Below are 24,377 nucleotides of genomic sequence, written 5' to 3' on the forward strand. Positions count from 1 at the left end.
CCATTTTTAGTTAATTCTTACACCTGAAACTTTTTAACAACTATTAAAACAAGTATATAGTAGAGTGCTCTGAAGGGAACCACCACAAAGGAATGCCTTTCTTGCCTCAGAGTCACATTTTTGATCCAGAGAGTGGGCAGTCCCAAGGCATGAATAAAACTCTTCTAGCTACTAATCATAATCCCTCCCATATATAAATAAAGAATATTTTAAGGCAAATCATAACAAGTCATATACTTGGCATTGCAGAAATAATTCTTAGAAGCTTACAATGGTAGTTTTTGGCCATTGTCCTTTTCCTAAACTTCTTATCTACACAGATTAGCTCTATTCCATGTTTCCTTGAGTGTAAACATGAGGAATATATACACACACAGGCAAGGTACAGTAATGGTGCCGCAGACCTAGGGCAAAAAGAATAACTGAATGCTTCCTTTGAAAGAATATAAAGGTGCATGAGTAAAGCACAAACACAATCATGAGGGGAGAAGGGCTTTCTGAGGCTAACTGTGGAGCAGGATTAAAACACCCTTGTTTAGCTCAGGGGCTATTTTTAATCTTTATTGATAACTAATAGCTAGATTCGTGGTTTATAGCTCTGATTGAATACTTAGAATCACCAGGTAAGCTTTCTGAAAAGATTATGGTGCAGGTGACAGCCGAGAAGGCAGTGGCACCCCACTCCAGTACTCTTGCCTGGAAGATCCCATGGATGGAGGAGCCTGGTGGGCTGCAGCCCATGGGGTCGCTAAGAGTCGGACACGACTGAGCAACTTCACTTACACTTTCATGCATTGGAGAAGGAAATGGCAACCCACTCCAGCGTTCTTGCTTGGAGAATCCCAGGGATGGCAGAGCCTGGTGGGCTGCCGTCTATGGGGTCACACAGAGTTGGACATGACTGAAAGCAACTTAGCAGCAGCAGATGACATCCTAAAGATCCTGATTTAATTGATCTGCATGGATCCAGGCATTAGCATTTTTGAAAAGCTCCCTCGGTTATTCTAATGTGCGGCCAAATTTCCCCAGCAATGAAACAGTTGTACAGTTGAGTCTTGGAACCATTCAGAGGATTTGATTACTAAGGATATGGTCACAGCAGGCTTCATGAGAAGTGACTTGTTACAGGATGCGGTTTCAGGGTCCCCAGGTGTGTCTTCCCACCCACAGTACCCTCCTCAGCATATTAATGGCTAAAATCCCACCACTAGAGTCTTATTCCTTTGCCTTAACACTTTCCTTTATGTTTTTTATGGGAAATATTTCTGAGGTTGCCTCATCTGTCACCTCCACTTCAGAATAAATGGGTTTATAAGATCATTAGAAAAGCTGGAAAGAGGAGAATTGATGGTTGAGAGGAGTGGAAAGCCCAGTGGGGATAGTTCTGAATAACAAAAAAGCTACAGAAGGAAAATTGAGACAGCAATGATAGACATTACTCACTTCAGAGTTCTAAATAAACATCAATATGTTTCACTAAACTTTGCTTCTTGCTTGTTAGTTCCTAGGACTAACTCTTATTGGTTATTTTTAAGGAAAAAAATGCTATTTACCATTAAGAGTTTCAAAACTGAGACAGCAGAAGTTGTGGCTTTTCTCATGTCTCATACCTTATTTTCTTCATGTTTGATGATGTAAAAGAGGCTTGACCAGGGATAATCCCAGGAAGAGTGAGTCATGTAAGAAATTTGGCACAGCAGAGCTGTGTATAAGAGGAAGACATTCTTTGTGTGTATGTGTGTATCAGACTAACTGTTGTGCTTCTACTTATATGTTTTATTCAAGGACCTGGATTTAGTAGTGATGGCTGCTTTGTACCATCTCAGTTCAGTCGTTCAGTTCAGTCGCTCAGTCGTGTCTGACTCTTTGCAACCCCACGGACTGCAGCATGCCAGGCTTCCCTGTCCATTGCCATCTCACAGAGCTGACTCAAACTCATGTCCAATGAGTTGGTGATGCCATCCAACCATCTCATCCTCTGTCATACTCTTCTCTTGCCTTCAATCTTTCCGAACATCAAGGTCTTTTCCCATGAGTCAGTTCTTCACATCAGGGGGCCAAAGTATTGGAGTTTCAGTTTCAGCATCAGTCCTTCCAATGAATATTCAAGACCATCTAGTTTTAGATTAGCCAGTGTTTTGTACCACCTAGTTTTAGATTAGCCAGTGTTTCATTTTATGCATAGCATAATTCTTCCTTTAAAGAAAATGTTCTCCTTTTTTAAATTATTCAAATTCTAGCACTTTTTTCATTCATTCCATTTAACCGTGTGGCATATTGGCAACTCAGTGGTGAGGGAAAACAAATACAGTCCCTTCTCTCTTAGAGCTTATAGGCTAGAGGGGACAAAACATTAGTAAATCAATCAGGAAAATAACTCTAATTTATAACTTTGGCATAAGTGATGGAGAGTTAGTTCCATAGAAGTATATAACAGGAAGACCTGACTGAGGCAGTCAGAAGGACAGGAAGCATCAAAAGTAAGGGAAACAACATGTGCTAAAGACCTGTGATGAGAAGGAATGTGATATATTGAAGAAAATAAAAGAAGCATAGAGAACTAGAATATAGAAAGTGAGACAAAAGAAGCAGGCAAGGGTGCTATTGTGTTTGAGTTCCTGGTTTTATCCTAAGAGCAGTGGGAAACCCCAAAGCGCAGTGCCCAAAGCATGTGACATGGCTGAGTGAGCACATGCGCATTCAGGCTGCAGTGCCAAAACTAGAGCCAAGAAAGGCAAGGGGGCGGAAAGGAAGAGCTGTTAGGAGGCAATTGCACTCGTCCAGACAAGAGGTAAGTCCCTGGGGCTAAGATCATGGTGGGGCAGTGGGAACAGGAGACGGTGAAGGACTCAGAAATGGGATGTCCAGATGGTAGTACCGAAGGGGTGATGGAGGTGACTAAAGAGTCAGATGATCTCAGGTTTTAGACTTAACTGAAACTATAGCAGTTAAGCATAACTGACTATGCTATTCAACATCAGTAAGAACACTGAAAAAGGACCACATTTGGGAGAAAGATCATGAATTCCATTTTCACATTTTGAGCTGGAAATGACTTGGAGAGCAAAAAAAGTTTTATATACAAAAGTTGTTTGGAATACAGTAAGGTATCCTTGCTGCTGCTGCTGCTGCTGCTGCTAAGTCACTTCAGTCATATCCTTACTTCACATCAATAATCAGAGACGCATTAAACTTGATCACATTTTGGAAAGCAGTAAGTAAATAAGCAATTTAAAATTAAGGGTGTTGTACTTCATTTGCTACTTTGCTTTAATTATTAATGACACAATTTCAAAGTGTGTTAGTAAACATGTTATATTTTTAGATACAATGAAGTTATGGTAATGGGAGGCTACACTCCTATAGTCAAGCTAGTCAAGCCTCAGTTGGCTGAAGCAAACAGGGCAGTGGTGAGGCTGGGTGGGAAGAGGGAGGGTATGTGTGTGTGTGTTTTCTGGAGAGATTTATTGAGCTAAATGAACCTGAGGTTCACTGGTATTTATGAATGGTTCATTAGTGTGACTATCTGAACACAAGGTGAATTTGCATTAAATGATAAGACTTCCTAATAATTAGTATGTGCCACTCTTTGGAATTCATAATTAGAGGAAAGAGACAGAATGAAAGGAAATAGATAAAAGGATAGTTGTTATAAAATTAAAATCCTTTAAAGCCAGTTCCATTTCTTTGTGAAGCAAACAGGTAAAGAGGATCAGAAAAAGTGGAAATGTACTTCCTGTCTTGGTTGGCAGCTCAACTTCATGCTAGATCAGGGTTTCTGGTTTTTGTCCTAAGAACAGTGGAAAATCCCTGAAGGGTTTAAAGGGCGACATGTTCAGAACTGAGTTCTGAAAAGAATTACCTGAGCAGTATTGACATTAGGGTCTGGATAAGACTTCCCTGGTGGCTCAGATGGTAAAGCGTCTGTCTACAATGCGGGAGACCCGGGTTCGAGCCTTGGGTTGGGAAGATCCCCTGGAGAAGGAAATGGCAATCCACTACAGTACTATTGCCTGGAGAATCCCATGGACAGAGGAGCCTGGTAAGCTAAGTCTATGGGGTCGCAAAGAGTCGGACACGACTGAGCGACTTCAGTTCAGTTCAGTTTAGGACACTGACCAGCACGTTATGGAATGTTTAGCAGCATCCTTGGTCTCTACTCACTAGATGTCAATAGCAATGCTCCCCACCTGCCCAACCCTATCTGAACCATGACATCCAAAATGTTTCCAGACATTATCAAAATATAATCTAAGGAGCAAAATGGTCTTGTTTGAGAACCACTGGATTAAATCTAGAATCTTCAGAATGTCACTTCACAATCATTTCAGGGTCTATTGGCTTTTATCTTGTTCCATAAATATTTATTGAAGACCACCTTCTTAGTTGTGATGTTCAAAGAGGAGCAACATTTAGTCTCTGCTTTTTAGGGAGTTTATGATGGTAGGGAAAGGATGAGGGGCTGATACATTTAGATATTAAAGAAGGATGGGGTAGGATGCTCTCTCAAGTGCAGGGTGCCACATTAACCTAGAATACTGTTGTAGCTGGGATTTTCTCAGTGGCAGATCTCACGCTCAGACTCGTCACTGAGCGGGGATGGCTATGTTCGCTGATGAGAGAATAATCCACACGGAATATTTTTTGCAGAAAGTCTTTCCCGACTTCTCTGGAACTTTGCCTAAGGCTTTCTCTTCTACCTTTCTATCTCCTCTCCTCTGATTCCATATAGCTTGACTATCATGGTTAAACTTCACAGAGTTCAGTGAGGAGGTGCTTTTCTTCACCTTGCCTACTCTGCCTAGCAGTTACCATTCCATACCTCTTGTTCCATAATGAGTAGCCCCTGCCATGCCACAGACGTGATTCTCTCCTGAGTAACAGGCAGCTCTCACTGCCAAACCCCACAGCCTTCTTTTTTTTTTTTAAATTTTAAAATCTTTAATTCTTACATGCGTTCCCAAACATGAACCCCCCACCCACCTCCCTCCCCATAATATCTCTCTGGGTCATCCCCATGCACCAGCCCCAAGCATGCTGTATCCTGCATCAGACATAGACTGGCGATTCGATTCTTACATGATAGTATACATGTTTCAATGCCATTCTCCCAAATCATCCCACCCTCTCCCTCTCCCTCTGAGTCCAAAAGTCCGTTATACACATCTGTGTCTTTTTTGCTGTCTTGCGTACAGGGTCGTCATTGCCATCTTCCTAAATTCCATATATATGTGTTAGTATACTGTATTGGTGTTTTTCTTTCTGGCTTACTTCACTCTGTATAATCGGCTCCAGTTTCATCCATCTCATCAGAACTGATTCAAATGAATTCTTTTTAACGGCTGAGTAATACTCCATTGTGTATATGTACCACAGCTTGCTTATCCATTCATCTGCTGATGGACATCTAGGTTGTTTCCATGTCCTGGCTATTATAAACAGTGCTGCGATGAACACTGGGGTACATGTGTCTCTTTCAATTCTGGTTTCCTCGGTGTGTATGCCCAGCAGTGGGATTGCTGGGTCATAAGGTAGTTCTATTTGCAATTTTTTAAGGAATCTCCACACTGTTCTCCATAGTGGCTGTACTAGTTTGCATTCCCACCAACAGTGTAGGAGGGTTCCCTTTTCTCCACACCCTCTCCAGCATTTATTGCTTGCAGATTTTTGGATCGCAGCCATTCTGACTGGTGTGAAGTGGTACCTCATTGTGGTTTTGATTTGCATTTCTCTAATAATGAGTGATGTTGAGCATCTTTTCATGTGTTTGTTAGCCATCTCTATGTCTTCTTTGGAGAAATGTCTATTTAGTTCTTTGGCCCATTTTTTGATTGGGTCATTTATTTTTATGGAATTGAGCCCACAGCCTTCTTTTTGAGTTCCACTGGACGCTGTTGTGCCCCTCCCTTCGGTTTCTCCTTCCTAGGCTTTCTTGGTCCTGCTTTTGCTTTTCTTCCCTTTGGCTCATTCTTTTCTTTTCCCACTCTTCCTCACTGACTTTTGGACCACATGGCTGACTCCAAGTATTTAGGGACTTTAAATACCTGATGTGGTCTGCGTCCCCAGGATTCCTCTCTCACTGAAAAGTGAGAGAGTGTATTTGTAAATAAAATCAAATGAACATATTAACTGCCACCGAAAGAAATTTTTTTTAGATGAAATCCTCCCCTGTCAACTCTGCAGTGAGGCTGGCTTCTTTTCAGAAGGAATCCTAGTTTTCACTGACCAGAAGACATTGTTCTGACATCGTGCACGACAAAACACATCGCTGTCTCTGAGGCCACCTGATGCAAATGCACAGAACGCCTGACTCACCCTGAAAGCTGGTCCTCTTGGTTTTGCTTTCACACCTTTGGAGTAGCTGGGAAAAAAAAAAAGAGTCACTTCTGTCCAAGAAAATCATAAAGAATCTTCAAAGCTGATCCTCAGTGTGTTTAGGAAACTTTTAATTCACTTAGAAAAATATGGAAATGAATGCTTTTTGGGACATTTTTATAGTGCCTTTTGCTGAAAATCCCTGAAGGCCCAAGTGACTGGAAGAACTGGACATCTGCTCAAGAGTTTTGTGTTGAAGAAGGGGGAACACTGGTTGCCATTGAAAATGAGGTGGAACAAGGTAGCGTACTCAATGTTCAATCAGGCAAAAGTCGCCGTTTTTACTGAAGTGTCTATTAAAACATTTCTCTGAAATACTAACCTTTCCAAACCAACATTTTAATTATTATGTTGCTGGTGACACTAACTTTTCAGTGTGACCTATATAGTTTATATCATGATATCTGTAAAAGTTAGTACACTCCATTGCTCAGAAACTGCTGATTTTTCAGAGCTTTTTGTCTCACCAGGAGTAATGGAAAGAATAAAGACATACTTATGATCAGTATTTCAAAATAGCTAAAATAATCTGAGGTAAAGTCTATTATAATTGCATGGTATAGTTTTTCAGATTCTTTTAGATCCCTACATACTTTTATTTGCTATTTAGGCAGTAATTGTATACTTTAGTTTAAGCATAAGCGATTAGCTCTCCTTTGCTTAGGAAGACATTGAATGAACATTGAAAATTGTTTTGTTAATGATATGATGAAATTCCAGGTTTAGCCAGCTAATTTCTGTCAATTTAAGCTGAATAAAAATGAAAGAGACTGTATTACCTTAATAAGGACAAAGTAATGAATTCCTACAATTGATTAGTAATTAAGTTTTGCTGTCATTTCAATAAAATCATAGCTATAAACAGAATGTGATGATTATCCACATGGTTTATGTGTATTAAATTTGCTAATGTATTCTTATTTTTCAGCTTTCATTACCATGAATCTTTTTGGCCATACCACTAATGTGTGGATAGGGTTACAAAATGATGATTATGAAAAATGGCTAAATGGAAGGCCTGTGTCATATTCTAATTGGTCTCCATTTGATACAATAAATGTAAGTTTTAAGAATTATTTTTTATCAGTCATTTTAGCAAGAGATCTTATTTGATCCTTATTTACTGAAGTTTTATTTTTATTAGTTTGTTGTCAATATATTTTTAATAATGTAATTTCATATAATTTTCATGCATTCCATAGATGTAATTACTCACCACAATATTTATTTATTTTGTGGGTTATAAAGTGATTTGTGAACAAGTTTATTAAGTGCAAATAAAGGAATCATAGTGTTTGAATTTTTAAAATTATGTTCTTAATAAAAATGTCAGTGTTATAATAATGTTATATGTTACCATATTTTTAAACATGTATTTTTTTTTGAAGATTCCAAATCACAACACCACTGAAGTTCAAAAACGCACTCCTCTCTGTGGCTTGCTGTCAAGTAATCCTAATTTTCATTTCACTGGAAAATGGTATTTTGAAGACTGTAGAGAAGGTTATGGGTTTGTTTGTGAAAAAATGCAGGGTAAGAAATATTTGCTTTTTTATTCCTTTCATTTCCATGGCCCACTCTTCTCTTCCACATTTGTTCACACACTGTATAAATGATAGTTTCATAGCTAATAGCACCAGCACTTATTCTTTGAGCTTTACACAAATACGGTCATTTAATCTCCACTACCTCAGGGCTGTGCCCGCTAGTGGGGTTCTAAGGACTCCAGAGACCACTTGAGTGATGACCAAGTTTATGCATTCATTTTGGTCATTTTAAAAGGTTTTACTGCTTGCTGTAGGATTGGGTCTGTTCAGTTATTAACAAGACATTGAAAAATTATTGGAAAAGAGTCAAGGAAATAAGCCAACTCACTACCTAATTCCTTTTTAGGAATCCTAAAATGGTATCTGTGGCTAAACATGGCAAGCAGCACTTTTCTAGGTCTGATTATCAGAATGCCCAGTGACTTCCGGTATGAAATACCAGAGCTACAGTGCTACAAGCAGCCAGTGGGGACAGTGAGCGGTGTAGATGCACTCTAAGTGACCTTGAGCAATAAAAATAACAATGAACAAGAGCTCACATCTCTTGCTTTTACCCAGTCCCAGGCTTCCCTAGAAGGCCATTGTCTGTGTCTAGAGCTGTGTGGAACTGCAGGCAGCCGAGGATATACATGCTTACTTGGAATGTGAATCATACCTCTTAGTGTTACATACATGCAAACTCTTTGATGCTACTAAGTATCAACCATCCTCATAAAAGCAGTTTCAGGAAAACCCTATTTCCTAGTTCACAGTTATCACTTAAGCATAGTAGTGGTTAGGAACTGAAAGAAGATATCAGATCAGTTATAGGAAGAGTATTATGAGAAAAGCAGAGCCTTGTAGGAATAAAATAATATCAGTATATCATTACTTGCACACTTATGATGCACCTGGAACTGTGCCTTCGTTTTATAAGTATTATGCCATAAAATCCTCACAACAATTCTATGAAGTCGGTAAAAGCCTCTCCCTTTTACAGATGAGGACCTTGAGGCTCAGGAAAAATAAGGAACGTATTCAAGGTCTCTTGGTTAAATACAATGATTCTCTTCTATTCTAAGAATAGCATTGTCATATTGATTATAGGAATAGAATCATTGTATTTAACAATAATGTTGATCTTTTCAGTACTCTCTGCACCACTTTCTCTCTTTGATATTTCTGGAACTAAGAATATATATGATTTTTGGAGACAGTATAGAGCAGTGGTGGTGGAGTTCAAATACCACCTGGGTTCCTACCCCATCTCTGTAAATAAACTGTCAGTAAGGTTTGTCATCTTCTCTGAATCTTCATTTCTGCATCTGTAAAATGGAATAATAATTATTTCATGGACTTTACATATATACAGTGTTTAGCAAGTTCTAGCATATGTTTAAGAAACAGTTATTGTTTTCCTTATTACTGTTTTTATTATATTACTATTCAACTACATTAAGTTCTTGTGGTCTACAAATTCTGACTATCCAAATTCTGGCTCCTCTTCTTTATTTGTCATATGAATACGTGTTTGCCTTGGGTTTAGAACCTAAAGAGTTTGATTTGCCCAAAAGAATAAAGATATCTAAATGAAAAGAGAGGCAAGGGCTAAATCAAGACCCCCCAATTTTGAATTTGGTTTCCAGGGGACCTAGCTTTCTCAGGGAAGCAGATGGCATATTGTAGTGTTCAAAATCACTTATGTTTTGAAATGATGAAATCAATAACATAGCGAGAAATTCATATATGTGAAAATACAGGTGCATGACAGTGGGGAGAGTCAATTAAAATGGCACGAAATCACACATACAAAGAATTTCAGTTACTTTAGTTTTAATAACTGTTATTAAATAGCTACTTTGGTGTTATATTAGTGTTATATAAATAATGTTTAGACTTGGTACATCAGCTGGTAAACAAACTTCTACAAAGAAAAACAGATGATGAAAGTGTGGTCCATCAAAATTTAGTTGGTAAAAAAATATTTTAGTTGGTGAATAGATTTGTTTCACTTTGGTTTTACAATATGTATTACTGCTACACTGAGGTAACGGAGTCAGGAGAAGTCAAGTCCCCACTCTGCCATTTTTATTTAGGAGAGTATGACAAGAATAGGAGAGGAGAGCAAGAAGTAGCACTTACTGAGTGCCTGCTGAGTTCCACATCCTATAGCAAGTGCTCTACATAAACATCTCCTTGAATTTTACCCTCATACTTCTAACAAAGGCTTTAGTAATCTCTCGCAGACCAGAAGTTTGAAGTTTAGAGAGACTGACTAATTTGGCCAAGGTCTCTAAGCCATTTAGGGTCAGGTCTGCGATTGAGTCCCAGGGCTTTGGGTCTATCTACATCTCCCCATGCTCCTTTTCACCCCAAATGTGATAAAACCAGTATACAGAGAGAAATCCCAGCTACTTTAGACCAGACAGTTCAGAAATACGCTGTCTTTGTGTTCTAGAATTCCTAAATTTAGCCTGAATATAGGACAGAACAAAATGGCAAATGTGTGTATCAAAGAGGAAACATCTTTGTATAACACACGAGCTTGGTTTTCACTTGATCACAGCCACTCATGAACACAAAGAACCAAGTACCATGTGTGGGAAAACCTAGTCTTTTCATTCATAAATCTTGACTCTGACAGGGGGTGATGCATTAATAATAATGGTTTATAAGAACTGTAATGTATTTCTAAACATTTATTCACTTATTTTTAACTTCTCTTTAGAAATTATATTAATATTAAACAGGATAGCAACTATGAGTCTCAAAAGTTTAATAGTGTTATATTTTAGAATTAAACCTGCCTAATGAGGTCACTATCAGTTTCACCAAAAAGTGGTCAGTTTGACAAGGGATTATCAAAAACAGGAAATCGAGAAATGATTCAGTATATGTTTATATATGTTTAAAAACTCATTCATTAAATTTTCTAAGTGTTTTTGTCCTTTAGCGCCACCTATACTTACAGATACTGTCTTCAGTTTGAAGTAGTCAGTTCTGGGAAGAAAAACTCTGATGTTAACAATAGTATGGATCATTGTACTGGGATCCATGCTAAGCTTTGCCTCCCCTATTCTCATCCAGATGCTATAAATAATTTTTGTTTCTGTTCTTGTTCTAGATGCTTCTGGACACAGTATAAATACATCTGATATGTATCCAATCCCTAATACCTTAGAATATGGAAACAGAACTTACAAAATAATTAATGCAAATATGACTTGGTATACAGCACTAAAAACCTGCCTGATGCATGGAGCAGAACTGGCCAGCATTACAGACCAGTACCACCAGTCTTTCCTCACTGTTATCCTTAACCGGGTGGGATATGCCCACTGGATTGGACTGTTCACTGAAGATGTAGGTTTCCTAAAATCCCTTAAGTTTCATGTCTACCTCTTTAGTGAGATAGCCACTGACATTACCACAGGAAAACAGAGTCACAAAGTAACAGTAAATGTAGCATTTGAGTAATTGGATTATACAATAACTATTGACCAACCCTATGAACAATGGAGAAGTAAATGGCAACCCATTCCATTATTTTTGCCTGGAGAATTCCATAGACAGAGCAGCCTGGCAGGCTATAGTCCATGGGGTCACAAAGTGTTGGACATGACTGAGCAGCTAATACTATGAGCATACAATAACTATTGACCAACCTTATGAGCAGCATATGACTACAAAATAAAGGTGTCCCTTTTTAGAGGAAATAACTACTTGCCTAATTTCTGGAAATTAATACCCTTCTAAGGTTCTCTGAAGATGTCTGAGAAATTTTAGGATACTGCCTCATATGTGCACGAGAATACATCCTGAACTCAAACACCTGAATTCGGGTAATTTGCTGCAATTAAAGAATCCCCAAGAAAAATGAATCATGCCTCCTGCCTAGAAATTTGGTCATTAATTAATTCAGTACTACTTGTAATTTAAAATGTATGTTATTTTTCCCCTCTAGTGATATGGTTTGGAAAATAATATTTTTTAAATGAAAGTGGTTACTCAAATAATGAAAAGTAAACCTATTCAATCCTGACCTCTAGTTCCACTCCTCAAAGTCAATCACTGTAAACAGTTTCTTGTATGTCATTTACAAATTTTCTGTGTATGCATATATATATGTAATATATTAAAAGGTATACTCTTTTTTAAATATAAGTGAGCTTATACTATATATATACTGTCCTTAACCTTGCCTTTTTATTAATATAGGTTGTACAGCTTTCTGTGTCAGCTCATAAAAGTCTGATACAGTCTTTGAGACAGCAGCATATACTGATATGCCACAATTTATTGAACCATTCTCCTGTGAATGGACTTTTGGGTTCTTCCCAGTTCTCACAGTTCCAAACAAGGCACAAAAAATATCCTTGTACAAGTAGGGTAAATCCCCAGAAGTGAAGTACACTTTAAATTTTAACAAGCAATGGTGCCAAATTGCCCTCCAAAAGTTTGTGACAATTTACATGCTAACAACAGTATATGATAACATCTAGTTTTTCACATCCTTGTCAACACTGGGTATGTCAAAATTTTAATCCTTGCCAGTAGGATAGCTGAAAGGATGGTGTTTCATGGCTGTTTGTTGCATTTATTGTTGTTGTTGTTGTTTTCCTTATCGTATTTTTGTATTACAGAATGTGTTAACTTTCTGTAGGCAATTTTGCTTTATGGTCTCTGGATTATTTTATCAGACATGGAAAGATTTTTCCCATGTTAAGAGCATAAACTATTTAGCCAAGTTTTCTTTGGCACTTTTATGTTTTCAACTACATGTAGGAACCTGTAGATGCTGTTGTTGTTTAGCTGCTAAGTCATATCTGACTCTTTCACAAGCCCATGGACTATGGCCCGCCAGGCTCCTCTGTCCATGGGATTTCCTGTATAAGAATACCAGAGTGGGTTGTTGTTTCCTTCTCCAGGGGATCTTCCTGACCCAGGGACTGAACCTGTGGCTCAATCTTAAATTTATTTTGGTGTAAAGAATGAGATGGGCTTCCCTGGTAGCTCAGTGGTAGAGAATTCACCTGCCAATTCAAGAGACACGTGTTTGATCCCTGGGTTGGGAAGATCCCCTAAAGAAGGAAATGGCAACCCGCTTCAGTATTCTTGCCTGGGAAATCTTGTGGACAGAGGAGCCTGGCGGGCTACAGTCCATGGGGTCACAAAAGAGTTGGACACAACTTAGCGACTAAACAATAATAAAAAACAAGATATAGAACAGCTTCACTCTGACTGCTTACTGGGAAATTTGATGGACAGGAACCAAGGATTCCCCAAAACTAAAAAAGATACTGCTTGTGTCAGAGAGTCCTTTTTGTCAGGCCATACTCACAAGCTGTCCTAGGCTTCCTAAAATATGTCTAGAAGTGGAAATAAAAATCCATGTGTGAATTGAGGGCTGCTCAGACAGCACTGGCCGACGCCACCAGCATTCACAGCAAGGAAATGATGGTCCAATTTCTCTCCACAGAACGGTCTTAATTTTTACTGGTCAGATGGTACCAAATCCTCCTTCACTTTTTGGAAAGATGATGAATCATCCTTCCTTGGCGACTGTGTTTTTGCTGACGCCCATGGACGCTGGAGTAGCACAGCCTGCGAGTCGTATCTGCAAGGAGCCATTTGTCAAGTGCCCACTAGTAGGTTCTATTCAACTCAAGAAATATGTGCTGTGAACCTGTACTATGCAAGGCACTGTGCTAAGCAGGAGCTTTGAGGGAAAGTAGAAAGATTCTCTGCCTTCAAGAAGGATTTGGTCTGGTAGGTGATATACAGACAAATAACTGTTACAGGAGGCAGGCTACCAAATGATACAAGAACCATAGCAAGCGTTGTGGGGGTTAGCAAGAAAGTGGACACATTAGATTCACTTGGGGAAAAGTAATAAGGTTTCTTGAAGGACATGACTTTGGAGATTGGTCTTGATGAATGGGTGAAATCAGGAAACTCTGGGGCATGGCAAGGCACTCTGAGCAGAAAGGCCTGGGCACACATGGAAGGAAGAAAGGATTGGACATGTATAAGTAAAGCTGGTGTTGGGATTTTCCTGCATGGCAGGTTTATGGTGAGAGAAGTAAGAAATCAAGCTAGAACCATGGATTAGGAGCGGGTGTGGAGGATCTTGAATACTGAGGACTTGTTTAAGTCCAAGACTAATAAGATGCTAGAACCATCATCATCATAGTAATAATATTCATACTTATATGCAAATATAAAACATAGTAATAATGACAATAAATCTCATTACACTTAAAAGTCACCTTGTCCAACCAGGTGAGCTTTAAAAATTAAACTTAAACTCAGAGCATTAGATAGCTTCCTGAAGATCTCATAGATGTCTAACAACTACTTCTTGGAGTAGAAGCCAAGTTTCCTTGATCTCTGATGTCATATCTATCCCATTAAATCAGGGCCCTTTTCTTTTGATTGCTTTGGCATATAAAAAGAGAGTTCCTTAACACTAACTGGTTTCTTTTTAAATCTCTCATTTAGTAAGTGTGCATGTATTTACTTATACTCTGGATGCTGTAAGTCAAATAGCACACATATTACATAACTTCAGATCAAAACAATTCAGGACAAAAATGTAAATGATAGTCACATATATTGGGAAAGCCAATTCTCCTTCTAAAACACTGTAAAATTATCCTTCTTTTCTCAATAACACTGCATTTACTGAGTGCTTAAGTTGTTAGACACTAGCCCACCTAAACTTCTTAAGTTGTAAGAAGGATGTTATTGTTAACTCTCTTTTATGTGTGTGGGAGTGTGGGGAAGATGGTAACATACCCACAGCCACACACCTAGGATCTCAGCGTGGATGTGTCTGACTCTCATGCTTGCCCTCTGAAGCTAAGCCCATCCCAAATTCCACTTAGTTATATGTGGTGTTATGTTATGTCATGTTATATCATGATATGATATGTTATGATATGACATGTTACTTTGTTATGATGTTATATTATGATGTGTTGTGCTATGTTATGATACTTTATTGAGATTTATTTTCTCTCATAAGTTAACTAGCAGGTAAGGATTTACTAAATCTTCACCACTGAATGGGACACATTTTGTTCATTTGAAGTGCCTTTCTGTCAACTTCATTCAGCTGCTAGTATTTCTATGAATCTCATTCCCCAGTTTTTCCAATCATTTTCCCAATCCTAATTGTAAATATGAAAGATAGCACCCAAACTAAGCCTATGAAGCTATGCATTAATATACCCTGTTATGTATAGGTAAAGATTATTTCTGTCAGACATGCTATAAGCCATTTCAGTTTTGTGATCATTTACATTAAACCCACTCTTTCAGAGTATTATCATGAAAATCTCATTACATATATTTATCTTGGTCTTTCATAGAGTGTAATACAATGTTTATCTCAATAAATGAACCCAGTTACCACCCTGAAATCATAACTGATTTTGTTCATAGAAACAAGATTGTCTGGACACCTAGAGTTGTGCTCAGAAGCATCAATTCCCTGGATAAAATTCAAAAGTAATTGCTACAGTTTTTCTACAGTCCTAGACAGTACAAGTTTTGAGGCTGCTCATGAATTTTGCAAAAAAAAAGGTAATTCTTTTGTGGTGGTAAAATGCTTTCAATGTGTTCCTTCTTGACATTTCAGTAAACAATGTCATTTCTTCATTTGTCTGATAATTCAGTGACTTTAGGAGCAAAACAAAAATAATTGAAATAGTACCCTCTTTTAAAAGCACTCAGTGGGCCTTTTGCTAATGACCCGCTGAGCTGTCAAGAAAGGGCAGAGTGAAAACACCGCTTTTGGGTGAAGTGGCAGCATGTTGTGTTGTTTTGCTTCAATCGGTGGTGTGACAAGGTGGGAAAAAAAAATTGAAAAAGTAAATATTATTGAATTTACAGCTAATATGTCCAGAATACAATGAAAAACCCAAGGTGATGTCTCAGGATACTGCACATTCCTAAGAAAGTGTTTCCTTTGAATGTATCTGAATATGAATCTTAACTGTTCTCCCAAATTAACATTCTATGCTTTAAGTACCAGTTTGCATCTTCTAATATGTCATATTACCTTTAAATTTTTAATCAAAAATTACTTATTTACAATGGAAATTTTCACTTTTCAAAACCTGAGCTTTTTTTAAATTGAAGTATAGTTGATTTACAATGTGTTAGTTTCTGGTATACAGCGTTTTTCTCTTTTGCTTTAGGAGTCTGACCTAAGAAAATACTGCTATGATTTATGTCAGAAAATATTTTGCTTATGCTTTCCTCTAGCAGTTTAGTGGTGTTACATCTTACCTTCAAGTCTTTAAAACATTTTGAGTTTACTTTTGTGTATGGTGTTTGAGGGAGTGCTCTACCATTGATTAAATGTGTCAAAGGCTGAGGTTTATGAATTATTTTAATTATATTTACATATATACACAAATACTTATTCATTTGCTACTTGTCTCTTTTATAGGCTCTAATCTTTTAACAATCAAAGATGAAGCTGAAAACTCTTTTCTTCTAGAAGAGCTTTTAGCTTTCCGTTCTTCAGTCCAGATGATTTGGCTGAATGCTCAGTTTGATGGTGACAGTAAGTAACATGGGTAGAAAAGAGGAGAGGGCATAAATAAATACACAGCGGTCAAGGCTGATGCAAATGACATCTGCAAACCAGAAAGCTCTCCTTGGGCCCATTTGCTGTGAAAAAATATCATAAATCCTAAAGCCATTTCTTCCAAAGACAGCGTTGCTAACCTTTTTTTATACCCTCTTGGTCTCTGAAATAATCCCAGAAAACCAAAAATGAAAACAAACAACAAGTTTATTTTATACTTAATCTCACATTATGAAGATGTTTGACTGGAACTTTGTGTTCACAGACTTAGTCATAAGACATCAAAGCCATATTTACTTTAAAATATCCTGGGTTCCCAAATGTCATATAAGAGCACAATAGAGTTATGGAAACGTCCCAGTGATAAACAGTGCTAATAGAATTGTTATTTGCTACTCATAAAAGCCAGAGTTTGTAATTAGATGAGAGTATGATTTTTTTTCTTTATGTTATTGATGGTTATTGAAAGTACTTGTATCAGAAGAAAGGGGACGTATGTATACCTGTGGCTGATTCACGTTGATATATGACAGAAACAAACACAACATTGTAAAGCAATAATCCTTAAAAATAAATAAATTAAACAAAGAAAGTACTTGTAAGGAAAATTACTTTAAACTGGAATGGAGAACTTGTCACAGGGGTATACCAAGGTGGAGGATGGGTCCGCACTGGGAAAGAAAAGTATTTCAATCACAGATATTGCTTAAAACTTCTAGCACAGGGTGATAATAAAAAAGCTGACAGACGTACGCTTAGTTATACTGCTTGTTCTAAATCCTTTTCATACAAGGCACCTCCTTATCACTTACACACAGATAGATTCTACCAGCATCTTCACCCTTTGGTACACCACTGGCTTGCTTTTTTAAAGAAGCTCACTGTAAAATTCTTTTAAAAAGTGAGCTCTTTTGTAATGATATAGATGTTAGGACTTCAAATGATTTCTTTAAGTTGGTTATAATGATAAAGAACTTTTAAAATTCAAACTGTTATATTAAGAAACATGATATCTCAAATGAACTACATTAGAACCTCGTATCTACCATAAAGAGAGTTGTTCACAAGACAACTTTACTAACACCTACCTCTTGATGATGAGCTCATGATTGCACCTACTGAATTGAATGCTTCAGATAAGGAGAGTCTCATTAAATTTAGGGGCTGCTTTCTATGGTTTATTCAACACTTAGTATGTTTGATAACCAGGCACGTAATTCATAATAAGTTAGCGTTTTTTTCCACAGATGAAACCATAAAGTGGTTTGATGGAACTCCCACAGATCAATCAAACTGGGGTATTCGGAAGCCAGAGGTGGACCACTTCAAACCCCATCTGTGTGTTGCCCTGAAGATTCCTGAAGGAGTGTGGCAATTATCCTCGTGTCAAGACAAAAAGGGATTTATATGTAAAATGGAAGCAGGTAGGTAAAGTTAAAAGGTAAATCCTCATTTGATTCCACCCTGACTAAAGCTGACCCACCTCTTTATACTTAAAACTTTTAAAATTCAGGTATTCAGCGAGTATTCAAACAGATTCTGACATTATTGTCTTGTTTTACATCAAATAATTTACAGAACATACGAGCTTTCTCTCATATGCAGAGAAAAATCATTATAAATCAACTCAAAGACTATGACTTTCTTGTGTCATCTGACTATTATATTAATGGGCAAAAAAGCAGTTTTACCTCAAGCAAATAGAGCTGGAAACGTAAACAAGCAACTCTCATTCTGGCAACTGCAACTCGGAATTTTAAAGTATCATTTTTGGTCACAGGAAATATAATTCAGGCCTAGGTATCCTTACTGTGGATAAGTAGATGTGTTTTTCTACTGCAAGGCATAGTATATTATAAATCATATTTTAACTTCATCTTTGTGGTGATAAAAATTTAGAAATATAAGCCAGAAAATTCTAGTCAGTTGCAAATGATACAGATTTCTAAGACAGTAAGGATTATTGACAGTGGAAGATGTTTATAATATTCACAACAGTTTCCAGATGCCAGTATTATAAAGAACAGGGGATTGATGTGGTCTGGGCTCCTGAAGAAGACTTTAGAGAGGGGATGAGGCTTTCGAATAGTAAAAGATAAAGAGAATAGAGAAGGGAAAGAATACTGGAGAAACGTTTCAGTAAGACGAAAGGCAGAAATAGAGAATGAACTTAAGGCTAGTCCACATTAGGTGGTGATGGGGGTAAAAGCATATTTCTGTAGGTTCCATCCACAGGGAGTGCTGGGTTAAAGAGCTGAACTTCATGGTGAAGGACACGCGGAACCCCTAAGTACTCTGTCGATACCTACAGTGGATATAAGGGAGATGGTTGTAATTTGAGCCCTAGAACTAGAACAAAAATGGAGGGAGGAAATGGAAAAGAGAATCATCAGTCTTTAGTGACTGATTAGATATTGGCAATGAAAAAGCAAAAACTGGTAGGTATAGGAACCAAAGTTTGAGGTTCCAAAAGTGTGGGTATCGGCTCTGTGTGGAAAATATAGCTAATCTAATAGTGTGCCCAAGCAACCACTAGCATTCAGCTACCAAGAACAAATTGGAAACACCTCATGTCTGTTCAAATCTTTAAGGTTTCCTGTACTACACAGGACACCTCTTTCATCCTTCATGGCAAGTTTTCAAGGCAGTGAAACAGATACAACATTTCCATGTTACAAATGAGAAAAGTACTTGTCCAAACTGAGGCCACAGGGAGGAGTACCCAAATTTTCTGACTCCATGTGTCCCTTCTACACCTGCCCACTGCCTCCATCCTGAGAATGAATACCCATTCATCAGTCTTTCTTTGAAAAGTATCCTTCAGTTCAGTTCAGTTCAGTCGCTCAGTTGTGTCCGACTCTTTGCGACCCCGTGAATTGCAGCACGCCAGGCCTCCCTGTCCATCACCAACTCCCGGAGTTCACTCAGACTTATGTCCATCGAGTCAGTGATGCCATCCAGCCATCTCATCCTCGGTCGTCCCCTTCTCCTCCTGCCCCCAATCCCTCCCAGCATCAGAGTCTTTTCCAATGAGTCAACTCTTCATATGAGGTGGCCAAAGTACTGGAGTTTCAGCTTTAGCGTCATTCCTTCCAAAGAAATCCCAGGGTTGATCTCCTTCAGAATGGACTGGTTGGATCTCCTTGCAGTCCAAGGCACTCTCAAGAGTCTTCTCCAACACCACAGTTCAAAAGCATCAGTTTTTCGGCGCTCAGCCTTCTTCACAGTTCAACTCTCACATTCATACGTGACCACTGGAAAAACCATAGCCTTGACTAGATGGACCTTAGTTGGCAAAGTAATATCTCTGCTTTTGAATGTGCTATCTAGGTTGGCCATAACTTTTCTATACACAATACTACATTTTCAATAATATTATGTAAAATCATACAGTATTGTTTTTAAATTGCAAAATCAAGATTTTATACATATATATATAAGTGTGTTTTTGTTACTGGTAACAATGTTGACATTTCTTCATGGGTCTTAAGTAGTGCACCAAGTAGTCCTCCACTGACAAGTCCTTTACTGCTCTTTCTCTGGGTCATTCCCTGTATAATTCTCTGGATCTTTGCCTAGATCAAAAATAGCAGAGTTCAAATTCTGATATAGAGTCTACTTGGAAAAGATATATTCTTTCAGTAGAAGATCCTCAAACAGGAACCCTCAAACTTTTTGAATGGAAGAGCTATTACTCATTTCCCCAGATTATTGAGACATGAGAAGGTACTCATTTTTTAAATCTGCAAAAAGCCAGGGAGGTTATCATCACTGGACCAGCTCCACATCAGATCCCAACAAAACTGAGTTCCTTGTAGGCAGGGACTATATTTTACTCATATTTTTATTGCAGCACAGTGCTGAGACTGAATGAGGATTCTTCAGCTTAAAAAAGGCAGTATATGTCTTTGTGAGCACTAATATTGATGATTAAATAAATCAGGGGTCAGCAAATTTTTCTTGTAAAGGATTAAATAGTAAATATTTCAGGATATAGGAGCCATATGGTCTCTGTCACACTTCAACTGTAGCAAAAAAAAACCGCCAAAGATGACAGAAAGATGGCTGAGTTCTAATCAAACATTACTTATAAAAACATGTGCTCAGATTTGATCCATGGGCCATCATTTTTTGAAGTAATGACATAACTTTGCTGAATTAAAAGGAAAATTTCATCTCAATATCTTTATATTTGATTTTAGATATTCACACAGTAAAGAAGCATCCAGGAAAAGGTAGGTTTGGAGCAGTAGAGAACATTTTGATTTTTCATAGAAATAAAATAGAAAGCAACATGTGAAAGTAACCATCTGACTTCAGTGTCACTGAAGTTTTCTTTCTTCATCTCCTTGCAGGACCAAGTCACAGCATTATACCTCTTACAGTAGCACTGACACTGATAGTGATTCTGGCAATTTCCACACTTTCTTTCTGCATGCACAAGCGCAGGAACATTATCTTCAGCAGACTTGCTCAGCTTAGAAATCCTTACTATCCTTCAACCAACTTTAGTACAGTGCATTTAGAAGAAAATATTCTCATTTCTGATCTTGAGAAGAATGACCAATAATAATGAAGTGAGAGAACGTCACGGCGGTGAGAATGAGCAAAGAAGAGTATTTTCCTTTACAGACCAGATGCCACTATAATGTGAAGCGTGTCACCATCTTCATTATTCTTAAAATGATTACTGGTTTTGAATTGTAACCAAATCAGATAGGTGTTCATTTATTTATTTCCTCAAACTGTGGTCTATTCTTAAAAGGGGAAATTTTACAGTGCTTATTATTCAGAAAACAAGAACTATTAAAAGAAACTCCCAAATGAGACCCCTCAAACTAACATGAATAATGGTTTTTGCATTAATATGCTTTTACCAAAAATTCTGGGGAATTTTTAAGCTGATTTGATATCTATTCAGATGTTTACCAATACTCATTCCATGAAAAGAGAGGGGGACAGGAAGCAAAACAAATTTTAAAGTCCTCCACTCGTAGAAGAAAGAGAAAAAGCTTCTGAGAGGATTCTTGTTTGGTTTTTATTCAGTCAGTTTAACAGCAGGGTTTGCAAAACACTAATATCTCAGCTTAATACTCACAGGTTCTGGACTCTATACTAATATTTAGGGTGACATTCATTTTTATTAGTCCTGTCTTCTCAAACTAAAGGAAAAGAAAAATAACCTTTCTTTAAATAGTAAAAATCTTTTAGTAGCACACTTTCACAAGCAGCCATGCAATGTGACCTAAAATCATCAATTACTAAATGATAACAAAGTTAGTTTTTAAAAAAACCGTATAGATAAGCTCAAAGGAATATATTGAGATCTTAATACTTTTAAAATTTATAAGCTTTATTTAAGACTAAAGATATAAAGTATATATCACTCCTAACAACCAAAAGATATAAAATGCAACTTGAATTTAAGGGGGAAAAGTTAAAGATCTGAATTACAGTTTCATTAGAATGAGACTAGAGGATGTGATGAGAAGTAATAAAAAATTACTCTCCAGAGTAATCTAGATACCTTTGCTGTATAGAGTTTATGTAGTAAATGATGGTTTGGGGGAACCACCTCCATTTGCATTGGACTAGTTAGTGTGGTCAGTAAAAAATAAAAGCATGATACTAATCCATAAATTAAAAATCACAGGCTTGGTCTTCCTTCATTCATTTCTTATAAACAAAAAAGACTTCATAATCAATATTCAAAACTTTACTCATTACACAAATGTTTATCAAGTGCCTGTTAAGAACCAAGAGCCATTTTAGAAACTGGAGGTACTGGGGTAAGCACTTAGTTTCTAATGAAGGAAAACCAACAGTAAAGCAGTCAAGAAACAGAATAAAATAGCAGGTGGGTATGAAGACTAAGTAAGGGCCTACGATAGAGAGAAACTGGGAGAGTCTCCCTAGAGTGTGCGTTTTCATTATTAACAACCAGCTGCCTCAAAACTGGTGGAAAACAGCCACAAGATGAAGCTAAGAGAAAGTAGGAATAAGCCTCTACATGGGAAACTGTCATCATTAGAAACACAATTTGAAGCATGTGTCCTAAGAATGAAGTCTTTGTGGCCTGAAACATTCATACAGAGTCCAAAAGCAGCTGTTTGCTACTGCTGTGCCATTACATGCTGAGACAATCTACTTCCATAATTTTGCTTGTTCAGGGACTTTTTTTAAAGATATTACATTATGTGGCAGTTGCATGTTTATGACTCAAAAAAAGAACTGGCCTGGACTAACCAGATGTTTAGCCCAATTTAATAATCTGTCAAGTGAAATTAAAGTTCTGTTCTTGTCAGTTGTCTTGCTAAAAACTGCTAATCAACTATCCTTCCAGTCAAGGTATATTGAAGCGAATAGTCAGTCACACATAAAAATCTGACAAAGTATGTCATTAGTAAAGTGATTTTGCAGGAAAAAACTGTACTGTGCATCAGTGCTCTGTACTTTGATATTTAGTATTAAACCACATCCCCATGGACAGGTCGCACACTACTTACCATTAATGAAAGTACAGAAATAAGTACTGAGATAATCTGCTTTATTCATATATGTGCACTTTAAAAAACTTTCTTCCACAACTATTTTTAATCTGAGCTAGACTTCATAGCTATACAAGAAAAGAAACAAAATAGCAGGGTCACAAACTCAGTTCAGTTCAGTCGCTCAGTCATCTCCAACACTGTGACCGCATGGACTGCAGCCCGCCAGGCTTCCCTGTCCATCACCAACTCCTGGAACTTGCTCAAACTCACGTCCAATGAGTCAGTCATGCCATCCAACCATCTCATCCTCTGTCATCCCCTTCTCCTCCTGCCTTCAATCTGTCCCAGCATCCGGGTCTTTTCCAGTGAGTCAGTTCTTCGCATCAGGTGGCCAAAGTATTGGAGCTTCAGCTTCGTCATCGGTACTTCCAATGAATATTCAGGACTGATCTCCTTTAGGATGGACTGGTTGGATCTCCTTGCAGTCCAAGGGACTCTCAAGAGTCTTCTCCAACACCACAGTTCAAAAGCATCAATTCTTCAGTGCTCAGCTTTCTTTATGGTCCAACTCTCACATCCATACATGACTACTGGAAAAACCATACCTTTGACAAGATGGACCTTTGTTCACTAAGTAATGTCTCTGCTTTTTAATATGCTGTCTAGGTTGGTCTTAGCTTATCTTCCAAGGAGCAAGCATCTTTTAATTTCATAGCTGCAATCACCATCTGCAGTGATTTTGGAGCCCCCCAAAATAAAGTCTGTCACTGTTTCCATTGTTTCCCCATCTATTTGCCATGAAGTGATGGGACTGGATAATTAATATGCCCCCTCCAAAAAGAGTCAATTATTTTCTATAGCTCTAAGTGATGGGAAATTTTAAAGATCTTTCCAACTGAAGATATCTTGGGTTCTTCCAATTTCAACTGTCTCAGTTTAAATGTTTCTTCTATTGAAATTTCCACTTCCTATCAAGGGTGCATTACCTGGTCTCATTAGATAAACATTCAGTCTTCTAGAGTTGACATTCCCTTCTCAAAATGGTGATTGGATATATGAAACTCATTGTGTCCTTGCAGTGGGGGCTTCCCTGATAGCTCAGCTGGTAAACAATCCGCCTGCAATGCAAGAGACCCCGGTTCAATTCCTGGGTCAGCAAGATCCACTGGAGAAGGGATAGGCTACCCACTCCAGTATTCTTGGACTTCCCTTATAGCTCAGTTGGTAAAGAATCTTCCTGCAGTGTGGGACATCTGGGTTCAATCCCTGGGTTGGGAAGAGTCCCTGGAGAAGGGAAAAGCTACCCATTCCAGTATTCTAGCCTGGAGAATTCCATGGACTGTATAGTCCAAAGGGTCACAAAGCGTCGGACACAACTGAGTGACA

The 24,377-nt window shown here is 37.9% G+C and overlaps 1 protein-coding gene and 1 non-coding gene across 2 annotated transcripts in view; both read left to right on the forward strand.

The window, feature by feature from the left end:
- The window catches only part of PLA2R1 (phospholipase A2 receptor 1), a 126,505-nt gene extending 102,740 nt beyond the window's left edge, over positions 1-23,765 (forward strand). The window contains 11 exon segments of the mRNA XM_069577407.1: positions 6,499-6,616; positions 7,304-7,434; positions 7,764-7,908; positions 11,026-11,264; positions 13,381-13,549; positions 15,348-15,488; positions 16,360-16,476; positions 17,748-17,924; positions 20,703-20,735; positions 20,856-21,061; positions 21,063-23,765. Of these exon segments, the coding sequence (XP_069433508.1) occupies positions 6,499-6,616; positions 7,304-7,434; positions 7,764-7,908; positions 11,026-11,264; positions 13,381-13,549; positions 15,348-15,488; positions 16,360-16,476; positions 17,748-17,924; positions 20,703-20,735; positions 20,856-21,061; positions 21,063-21,149 (1,563 nt within the window). The 3' untranslated portion in view covers positions 21,150-23,765.
- Positions 15,619-15,754, forward strand: LOC138434899 (small nucleolar RNA SNORA21). Its single transcript, XR_011254957.1, has one exon. It is a non-coding gene; the product is annotated as a small nucleolar RNA SNORA21 (small nucleolar RNA).
- Positions 23,766-24,377: the final 612 nt, after the last annotated feature.

The sequence above is a fragment of the Ovis canadensis genome, chromosome 2 (assembly GCF_042477335.2).
Source record: "Ovis canadensis isolate MfBH-ARS-UI-01 breed Bighorn chromosome 2, ARS-UI_OviCan_v2, whole genome shotgun sequence".
Taxonomy (NCBI): Eukaryota; Metazoa; Chordata; class Mammalia; order Artiodactyla; family Bovidae; genus Ovis; species Ovis canadensis.